The following is an 11,318-nucleotide window of genomic DNA, read 5'->3' on the forward strand; positions in this document are numbered from 1 at the left end:
TTATACCTGCCCCACTTTTCTGATACCCCTATACCTGCGACACTTTTCTGATACCCCTATACCTGCCACACTTTTCTGATACCCCTATACCTGCCACACTTTTCTGATACCCCTATACCTGCCACACTTTTCTGATACCCCTATACCTGCCACACATTTCTGATACCCCTATACCTGCCACACTTTTCTGATACCCCTATACCTGCCACACTTTTCTGATAACCCGATAACTGCCCCACTTTTCGGATACCCCTAGACCTGCCCCACTTTTCGGATACCCCTATACCTGCCCCACTTTTCGGATACCCCTATACCTGCAACAATTTTCTGATACCCCTATACCTGCCCCACTTTTCGGATACCCCTATACCTGCCCCAGTTTTCTGATACCCCTAGACCAGCCCCACTTTTCAGATACCCCTATACCTGCCCCACTTTTCAGATACCCCTATACCTGCCACAATTTTCTGATATCCCTATACCTGCCCCACTTTTCGGATACCCCTATACCTGCCCCAGTTTTCGGATACACCTATACCTGCCCCACTTTTCGGATACCCCTATACCTGCCCCAGTTTTCTGATACCCCCATACCTGCCCCACTTTTCTGATAACCCTATATCTGCCCAACTTTTCTGATAACCCTATACCTGCCCCTTTTCTGATAAACCTATACCTGCCCCACTTTTCTGATACCCCCATACCACCCTCACTGCTCTGATACCCCTATACCTGCCACACTTTTCTGATACCCCTATACCTGCCACACTTTCCTGATAACCCCATACCTGCCCCACTTTTCTGATACCCCCATACCTGCCCCACTTTTCTGATAACCCCATACCACCCTCACTCTCACTGCTCTGATACCCCTATACCTGCCACACTTTTCTGATACCCCTATACCTGCCACACTTTTCTGATAAACCTATACCTGCCACACTTTTCTGATACCCCTACACCTGCCCCACTTTTCTGATACCCCTGTACCTGCCCCAGTTTTCTGATACCCCTATACCTGCCACACTTTCCTGATAACCCCATACCTGCCCCACTTTTCTGATACCCCCATACCACCCTCACTGCTCTGATACCCCTATACCTGCCACACCTTTCTGATAAACCTATACCTGCCCCACTTTTCTGATAAACCTATACCTGCCCCACTTTTCTGATACCCCCATACCACCCTCACTGCTCTGATACCCCTATACCTGCCACACTTTTCTGATACCCCTATACCTGCCACACATTTCTGATACCCCTATACCTGCCACACTTTTCTGATACCCCTATACCTGCCATACTTTTCTGATAACCCTATACCTGCCACACTTTTCTGATACCCCTACACCTGCCACATTTTCTGATAGCTGCCCCAATGTTCTGATAGCCCCCGATACCTGCCCCACTGTTCTGATAGCCCCTACATCTGCCCCACTGTTCTGATAGCCCACATACCTGCCCCAATGTTCTGATAGCCCCCATACCTGCCCCAATGTTCTGACAGCCCACATACCTGCCCCACTATTCTGATAGCCGCCATACCTGCCCCGATGTTCTGATAGCCCCCGATACCTGCCCACTGTTCTAATAGCCGCCACACCTGCCCCACCGTTCTGACAGCCCCCACACCTGCCCCAATGTTCTGATAGCCCCCACACCTGCCCCACTGTTCTGCCAGCCCCCATACCTGCCCCACTGTTCTGACAGCCCCCATACCTGCCCCAATGTTCTGATAGCCCCCACACCTACCCCACTGTTCTGCCAGCCCCCATACCTGCCCCCAATGTTCTGATGGCCCCCTATACCTGCCCACTGTTCTAATAGCCGTCATACCTGCCCCACTGTTCTGACAGCCCCCATACCTGCCCCACTGTTCTGCCAGCCCCCATACCTGCCCCAATGTTCTGATAGCCCCCATACCTGCCCCACTGTTCTGACAGCCCCCATACATGCCCCACTGTTCTGATAGCCCCCAAACCTGCCCCACTGTTCTGATAGCCCCCACACCTGCCCCACTATTCTGATAGCCAACACACCTGCCCCACTGTTCTGCCAGCCCCCATACCTGCCCCACTGCTCTGATAACCCCCATACCTGCCCCAATGTTCTGATAGCCCCCATACCTGCCCCAATGTTCTGATAGCCCCCATACCTGCCCCACTGTTCTGATAGCCCCCATACCTGCCCCACTGTTCTGACAGCCCCCATACATGCCCCACTGTTCTGATAGCCCCCATACCTTCCCCAATGTTCTGCCAGCCCCCATACCTGCCGCAATGTTCTGATAGCCCCCACACCTGCCCCACTGTTCTGACAGCCCCCACACCTGCCCCACTGTTCTGATAGCCCCCACACCTACCCCACTGTTCTGATAGCCCCCACACCTGCCCCACTGTTCTGACAGCCCCCATAACTGCCCCACTGTTCTGCCAGCCCCCATACCTGCCCCAATGTTCTGATAGCCCCCATACCTGCCCCACTGTTCTGACAGCCCCCATACCTGCCCCAATGTTCTGATAGCCCCCACACCTGCCCCACTGTTCTGATAGCCCCCACACCTGCCCCACTGTTCTGATAGCCCCTACACCTGCCCCACTGTTCTGCCAGCCCCCACACCTGCCCCACTGTTCTGCCAGCCCCCACACCGACCCCACTGTTCTGATAGCCCCCACACCTGCCCCACTGTTCTGACAGCCCCGACACCTGCTCCACTGTTCTGCCAGCCCCCATACCTGCCCCAATGTTCTGACATCCCCCATACCTGCCCCACTGTTCTGACAGCCCCCATACCTGCCCCAATGTTCAGATAGCCCCCACACCTGCCCCACTGTTCTGATACCCCCCACACCTGCCCCACTGTTCTGATAGCCCCCACACCTGCTCCACTGTTCTGCCAGCCCCCATACCTGCCCCACTGTTCTGATAGCACCCACACCTGCCCCACTGTTCTGATAGCCCCCACACCTGCCCCACTGTTCTGAAAGCCCCCATATCTGCCCCACTGTTCTGGTAGCCCCCATACCTGCCCCACTGTTCTGCCAGCCCCCATACCTGCCCCAATGTTCCGACAGCCCACATACCTGCCCCACTGTTCTGATAGCCCCCATACCTGCACCAATGTTCTGATAGCCCCCATACCTGCCCCACTGTTCTGATAGCCCCCATACCTGCCCCACTGTTCTGATAGCCCCCATACCTGCCCCAATGTTCTGCCAGCCTCCATACCTGCCCCAATGTTCTGATAGCGCCCTATACCTGCCCCACTGTTCTGATAGCCCCCTATACCTGCCCCACTGTTCTGATAGCCCCCACACCTGCCCCACTGTTCTGATGGCCCCCATACCTGCCCCAATGTTCTGATAGCCCCCATACCTGCACCAATGTTCTGATAGCCCCCATACCTGCACCAATGTTCTGATAGCCCCAATACCTGCCCCAATGTTCTGCCAGCCCCCATACCTGCCCCACTGTTCTGCCAGCCCCCATACCTGCCCCACTGTTCTGCCAGCCCCAATACCTGCCGCAATGTTCTGATAGCCCCCATACCTGCCCCAATGTTGTGATAGTCCCCATACCTGCCCCAATGTTCTGATAGCCCCCATACCTGCCCCAATGTTCTGATAGCCCCCATACCTGCCCCAATGTTCTGATAGCCCCCATACCTGCCCCAATGTTCTGATAGCCCCCATACCTGCCCCACTGTTCTGATAGCCCCCATACCTGCCCCACTGTTCTGACAGCCCCCATACATGCCCCACTGTTCTGATAGCCCCCATACCTTCCCCAATGTTCTGCCAGCCCCCATACCTGCCGCAATGTTCTGATAGCCCCCACACCTGCCCCACTGTTCTGACAGCCCCCACACCTGCCCCACTGTTCTGATAGCCCCCACACCTACCCCACTGTTCTGATAGCCCCCACACCTGCCCCACTGTTCTGACAGCCCCCATAACTGCCCCACTGTTCTGCCAGCCCCCATACCTGCCCCAATGTTCTGATAGCCCCCATACCTGCCCCACTGTTCTGACAGCCCCCATACCTGCCCCAATGTTCTGATAGCCCCCACACCTGCCCCACTGTTCTGATAGCCCCCACACCTGCCCCACTGTTCTGATAGCCCCTACACCTGCCCCACTGTTCTGCCAGCCCCCACACCTGCCCCACTGTTCTGCCAGCCCCCACACCGACCCCACTGTTCTGATAGCCCCCACACCTGCCCCACTGTTCTGACAGCCCCGACACCTGCTCCACTGTTCTGCCAGCCCCCATACCTGCCCCAATGTTCTGACATCCCCCATACCTGCCCCACTGTTCTGACAGCCCCCATACCTGCCCCAATGTTCAGATAGCCCCCACACCTGCCCCACTGTTCTGATACCCCCCACACCTGCCCCACTGTTCTGATAGCCCCCACACCTGCTCCACTGTTCTGCCAGCCCCCATACCTGCCCCACTGTTCTGATAGCACCCACACCTGCCCCACTGTTCTGATAGCCCCCACACCTGCCCCACTGTTCTGAAAGCCCCCATACCTGCCCCACTGTTCTGGTAGCCCCCATACCTGCCCCACTGTTCTGCCAGCCCCCATACCTGCCCCAATGTTCCGACAGCCCACATACCTGCCCCACTGTTCTGATAGCCCCCATACCTGCACCAATGTTCTGATAGCCCCCATACCTGCCCCACTGTTCTGATAGCCCCCATACCTGCCCCACTGTTCTGATAGCCCCCATACCTGCCCCAATGTTCTGCCAGCCTCCATACCTGCCCCAATGTTCTGATAGCGCCCTATACCTGCCCCACTGTTCTGATAGCCCCCTATACCTGCCCCACTGTTCTGATAGCCCCCACACCTGCCCCACTGTTCTGATGGCCCCCATACCTGCCCCAATGTTCTGATAGCCCCCATACCTGCACCAATGTTCTGATAGCCCCCATACCTGCACCAATGTTCTGATAGCCCCAATACCTGCCCCAATGTTCTGCCAGCCCCCATACCTGCCCCACTGTTCTGCCAGCCCCCATACCTGCCCCACTGTTCTGCCAGCCCCAATACCTGCCGCAATGTTCTGATAGCCCCCATACCTGCCCCAATGTTGTGATAGTCCCCATACCTGCCCCAATGTTCTGATAGCCCCCATACCTGCCCCAATGTTCTGATAGCCCCCATACCTGCCCCAATGTTCTGATAGCCCCCATACTAGGGACAGTCACTAACACAAAAAAATAATAATCAAGAAAAAATCCTGAGTTTCCAACTTATTGCTAAATTGATAGCTCAGATGGATGCACATAATATGCACCCATAATATAAACCATGGTGCCAATGAAAAAAATATGGGATAAAAAGTTTCTGCAAACTGTTCCTATTTCTTGATTATTATTTTTTTGTATTAGTGACTGTCCCTACCCATACCCGCCCCAATGTTAAACAAAGTTCACAAACGGATCGATTCGAGTACATAATGATATTAAATGGGTCAAATGCAGCCCTCCTCGTCCTACTGTAGCCCATTTCCTTGTAAGCCACAACATACAGCACAAACACTAAACAGATCTTCGTAAAGACTATAAAAGTTGAAAATAATAAAAAATAATTCGCGAAACAACTTGTCGTATACTTTGTAGATGCAGTCACACAAAGGCGCGAGCTATATTCGATTACGATCGAGTAGTCTTAAAACGACAATCATGGGTTGACAGCCCGGCGACGATCTAGGCGAGTCCGTGGTTTCAATCTGTCAAGTAGGCCGCACCAGGCCGCACGGTCTTGTACCGAAGAATGAAACGTTCGTCCCGTAAAAGGGTCTTGCATAGCAGGTCTCTGAGGGTGCAGAGCACAACGGAACGAACCCCGTGCGAAATGACGGAGGAAAAAAAAATAACTCACCATCCTAACTGCAAAAGTCGAGCCTTGACATCAGCCATAGCAAAACAGTGTGGGGCTGTGCAGAGCGAGCGGTATTCCTCACGCCCGATTCGCATTCGCCACAAATTCAGGGCAGTCAGTATTTTAAGTATATAAATTCAGTTTAAACATAAAAATAATATCTGTAATATTTAAAAGTGAATTTATATCAACGAGTACACACGCTGCACACGGGAGCGGCAGGAAGTTAATGTTATCAGCTAATGTCCTACTTGGGGTATATAGATTACAGTAGATCTTGACTCGGGTCCCCTTCGTGTGTTGGGTGTTGGTAACTTCCTGGGTTATAGAGATCACAGGAGATATTGACTCGGGTCCCTTAGTCTGTGGGGAACTCTATTTATTACCCTCGCCTGAGGAGAGGGTATTGCATTTCAGACCGTTTGTTACTTGACAAACCCAAAAAAAAAAAATTTCAAGTATGTTGATCACTCCGGTTTGTGTGTGTGTGTGTGTGTGTGTGTGTGTGTGTGTGTGTGTGTGTGTGTGTGTGTGTGTGTGTGTGTGTGTGTGTGTGTGTGTGTGTGTGTGTGTGTGTGTGTGTGTGTGTGTGTGTGTGTGTGTCTGTCCGCTCACTCGCACTTGTCCGCTCACTCGCACTTGCCTCCAGCTCACAATTTAAACCGATTATTATAATTATTATTTTTGTATACAAGATCGAGGCTCGTGAAAGATCGAACATTAATCACATACAAGATCTTCAAAAGTCAAACCGACACATAAAACACTTAATAAGGCGAGCGGTAAACAAGATGGGGAGAGCGGGGGAAGGACACAAACACAACATTTGAGAGCAGGGACATCGGGAGATGTGTGAGAGGGAGAGGGCTTGGGGGGAGGTGGGAGAGGTATAAAACATATGGAAACTGCAAGGACTTCCAGGAAAGAAGTTGGAATTTCCAAAAAGTGGATCTGGGGTGAATTAGCGGGGGTAGAAAAGATCAAGGTTTTGGATGGGGGAAGATAAGAGATGGTGGTGAACAGTTGTTTTAAAGACCTGGATGGAGGAGTGGGATTGAAGGGAGTGGGGGAGTTTATTCCAGAGGTGGGAGGAAAGAGGAATGAAAGAGTGAACGTGAGCAGTGGTCCTCGATTTTGGCAGTTTAACCATAAGAGGGTTGCTGGCAGATCTTGTGCGACCTGTAGGAATATTTCGGGGACAGAGCAGAGAGAGAGCGGGGGGAGCAAGGCCGGAGAGGAGTCGGGAGAAGACAGAAAGGCCACCAACCCGCCTGCGGTAAGTGAGTGTAAGGCCCTCAGAGTTAGGTTCATCGCAGCAGATTCCAATTATTCTGAAAGCTTTGGTTTCAACAGCGTGACGTCGAGCTCGGTGTGAGGCGGAGGCACCAGCCATAGGGGAGAACAGTATTCCATTGATCTGCGGATAAAAGCCTTGTATGTGGTGAGGAGCTCAGGTGTGCCAAGGAAGGACTTCGCACGATGTAGGATGCCGAGTCGGCGACTGGCTTTGGAGGCCAGCTTGGAAATGTGGTTTTCCCAAGAAAAATCATGGCAGATAGTGAGACCCAAAAGCTTGAGCGACAGAACTTCTTGGAGAGGATTGTTGAGAAAGTAGATGGGAGGGTGGTCCAGACGGTCCTTTCAGAGAGACAAAGTGATTGTGTGAGATTTGTCAGTATTGAAAGACATGTTCCACTTGTTTGACCAGTCTGTGATTTTGTCCAGGTCTGCAGAGGGTGAGGAGGCTGCAGACTGCCGATCTGAGGGATGGGGAATGGAGCGACAGAGAGTGGAGTCATCAGCAAAGAGATAGAGAGGATTTTCCAGAGAGTCGGAGAAACCATTGATGAAGACCAGAAATAGCGCATGGCCTAGAACACTACCTTGGGGAACTCCATCCAGAACAGGAAGGGGCGATGAGAGAAATCCATTCAGGGCCACACGTTGACGACGACCAGAGAGAAAGTCCACAAGCCATGAGTGGAGATTTCCATGGATACCATAGGAGGAGAGTTTGGTGAGCAGAGCTGGGTGCCAGACCGTATCAAAGGCACGTGATATGTCAAGGGAGACAGCTCTGATTTCCTATTTGGTATTGAGGACCTCCATCCATTGTTGAGACAGCAGAAGCAACATGTCCAGAGTAGAATGACCTGGTCTGAATCCAAATTGATGATCAGAGATCAAGCCAGTGAAGAAGAGGAATGAATGATCGTTTTAAGGCCATTTTCCCCACTAGAGCAGGGGTTAGCCTTGCGGGCCCCATGACAATCATGGATCCCTGTTTGATGCAATGTTTTTATGGCAGGATGCCCTTCCTGGCGCCAACCCTTAGTCGCCTCTTCGATGCGCAGGGATGCGGTGTACCTATTATAAACTGGGGTACACACCGGGATCATTCATCCCAGCAAGCTGGTACTCAATTTGCCGACCTCGGAAAGATGACAGGCTTAGTCAACACCCCTGGTGTTAATTTAGCGATCGACCGGGATTCGAACCCAGGATCCTTGGATCCCAAGCCGGCACCCTAACCGCTAAGCCAACACTTTTAAACTCTCTGGTCACACACAGTCAGTCATGGCTGTTGTCTACCGCCCTCCCAAACCACACCCATCATTCCTGTCTGACTTCTCCTACTTTCTGACCCAGCTATGTTCCCTCTCCCCCTCAATCCTCCTCCTTGGTGATTTCAATAGCCACATGGACTCCACTGACTCCACGCTAACCACTGACTTCACTGATTTACTCACCTGCTTTAACCTCACTCAACATGTCAACTTTCCTACCCATAACCGTGGTCACATTTTGGACCTTGTCTGCTCTACTGGACTAATTTTGCACCATCTCTCTGGCTCCGACCTCACTCTCTCTGACCACCTAGCCATCACTCTGACCATCAACATCCCCACCCCAGCACCAAGGCATTATCGCACTATCAACTTCCGTAAGCTAAACGCTCTTTCACCTGCCTCATTCTCATCGACCCTCTCTGAAAAAATGTCCACTTCTCCCTTCGTTGACCTCCACACCCCTTCTGACCTCACTGACTACTACAACCACACTCTCTCCTCCTGCCTTGACCAACTTGCGCCTATAAAAACCAAAACAGTTTCTTTCACCCATTCTGCTCCCTGGTTTACCCCTGAACTCCGCCTGATGAAAACTCGTGCTCGCCAACTTGAAAGACTCCGCAATAAAACAGGTCTCACAGTTCACTCCCAGGCCTACAAGGACCACATAAGTAGTGTATATATGTTGCTTCTGGGACACTCTCATTTTCCCATTGACTTACATGTTAATTTTTCCCCTCCCTCATTGCCCCTAAACACCTCTATTTCTCTCACCCTGTTCTTTACGAACCTTCTAACCTTTTGACATGTTATCCTTATTCATTAGACCACTTAAACAATGGTCCTTCTGTGTGAACCTGTGATCCTTCTGACCTTATGGACCTTTTAACCTTTTACTCTTAATATCATCTGGTGAATCATCTTTGGCCCACTCAAACAACGACCCTACAAATATTTGTTTATGTGTGGGAAATAATTTAATTCTCCGACAACTCTCCTCACCGTCTAATATATTAACAAAAAATATGTTTGAGTTTGGTTCTTTCTCAAGATATTTTAACTGAGCTAAGATAAAATGGTAAACCTCCCTCAATGTTCTTGTTTGAGCGCCTCCAGTGCCGCCCACTTTTTGGTAAGCACCGCCCACTTTTTGGTAAACCACGTCCACTTTTTACTAAGCCCCACCCACTTTTTGTTAGACCACGCCCACTTTTTGATATGCCCCGCCCACTTTTGCTAAGCTCCGCTCACTTTTGCTAAGTCCCACCCACTTTATAAACTCTTCAGCATTGTATCATTTCCAGGTAATACATTACATCATTTTCAGGGAATTTCCATCACATCATTTCCAGTTAAGACACGCCCAGGTTTGCCCAGGGAATTTCCACAGGAAATGACACACACCCAGCCCTTCTTATAAAAGGCACCAACCACACAGGCTTTTTCAAACACGCTTTCTGCTTCACTTGAGAATGGACTACTATGCCGAAATGGAATGGGATAACTTTGCTATTCCTTGGAGTCCTACTACCTGTGTAGAACTCAACCTTCAGATTGATGAACTGGACTCGAACCTCTTATCAATGGAGGTAAGTTTGTTTATTTATTTATTTATTTATTTAACTTTTTTTCTTTTTCTTTTTCTTTTTTTAGATGAGACTCATGTAAGAGTTAACAAAGTTTATTTTAATATTCATAGAGCTTGATTTATACAAATAAAAATATTGTATTAAATTAATACATTGTTATTTTCTTTCACAGGAAATTGTATCTGAGATACAAAATGAAAATTCTGCTTTTAACACAACTTGGGATGAAGTTATTTTTTTGTTTGAAGACATTTTGAACAACCAAGACCCCCAGAACGAGTTCTACCTTGATGACCCAGCCAAAGAGTTATACCTTGTAGATCCACAAAATCCTGAAAAAGAGTTTTACCATGATGATACTTGTTGTGAGTTATCAAAACAAAACCCACTGAACAAGTTCTACCTTGATGAGTCAGAATACAAGTCATACATTGGAGACCCACAAATTTCTGAAAATTGGGAAACGGGAATTCTCCCTGATGGTCCGCAGTTATACTATGTGAGACACATCATAGAAACCCTAAAAAATTGGGCAAGGAGAGTTCTCCCTGATGGTCCGCAGTTATACTATGTGAGACACATCATAGAAACCCTAAAAAATTGGGAAAGGGAAGTTTTCCCTGATGGTCCGCAGTTATACTATGTGAGACTTATCACGGAAACCCCCAATATTTCTGAAAATTGTGGTTCTACCTTGGGGACTTGGAAAGATGGTTATATTTTTGGAGACTCGGAATGGGGGTTTTGTTTTGATGACTCGGAATGTGATACCTATCTTGGAGGCTCAACAGGATTGTGGTTATACCTTGGGAACTTGGAAAGTTGGTTTTGTTTTGGAGACTCTACCTGTGGGGTCCATCTTGGAGACTCTTTGGATTCTAAAGCAATGAACAATGTTCTTTGTTTAATGACGCTTGATTTAAGCAATATCAAGAAAGTTCGAGGAAGAAAATGCTGGAAAATTCTTTCTTCCCATTTCTACTTCTTCAAACTTGAAAGCCTTGAAAGACAGAATTGGAGGAAGAGGAAAAAAAAAAAAACATGAAATACATATTTTTTAAAAAGAAGAAAAAAAAGATTATGTTAGGGTTTGGGTGGGATTTTGAATGTGAGGGTTAGGGATGGGGTTGGGTTAGGGATGGGGTTGGGTTAGGGTTGGGATTTTGAATGTGAGGGTTAGGGTTGGGGTTGGGTTAGGGATGGGGTTGGGTTAGGGTTGGGATTTTGAATGTGAGGGTTAGGGTTGGGGTTGGGTTAGGGATG

General features: G+C 49.7%; 1 protein-coding gene across 2 annotated transcripts in view; it reads right to left on the reverse strand.

Moving 5' to 3' along the window:
- Positions 1-6,005, reverse strand: part of LOC137439707 (tudor domain-containing protein 3) — a gene marked incomplete at its 3' end in the record, with an annotated part of 198,467 nt that extends 192,462 nt beyond the window's left edge. For both annotated transcript variants that reach the window (XM_078768314.1, XM_078768313.1), the window contains 1 exon segment: positions 5,897-6,005. In XM_078768314.1, coding sequence (XP_078624440.1) covers positions 5,897-5,991 — 95 coding nt within the window.
- Positions 6,006-11,318: the final 5,313 nt, after the last annotated feature.

The sequence above is a fragment of the Myxine glutinosa genome, chromosome 14, assembly GCF_964187855.1.
Source record: "Myxine glutinosa chromosome 14, kmMyxGlut1.1, whole genome shotgun sequence".
In the NCBI taxonomy this organism is placed as follows: Eukaryota; Metazoa; Chordata; class Myxini; order Myxiniformes; family Myxinidae; genus Myxine; species Myxine glutinosa.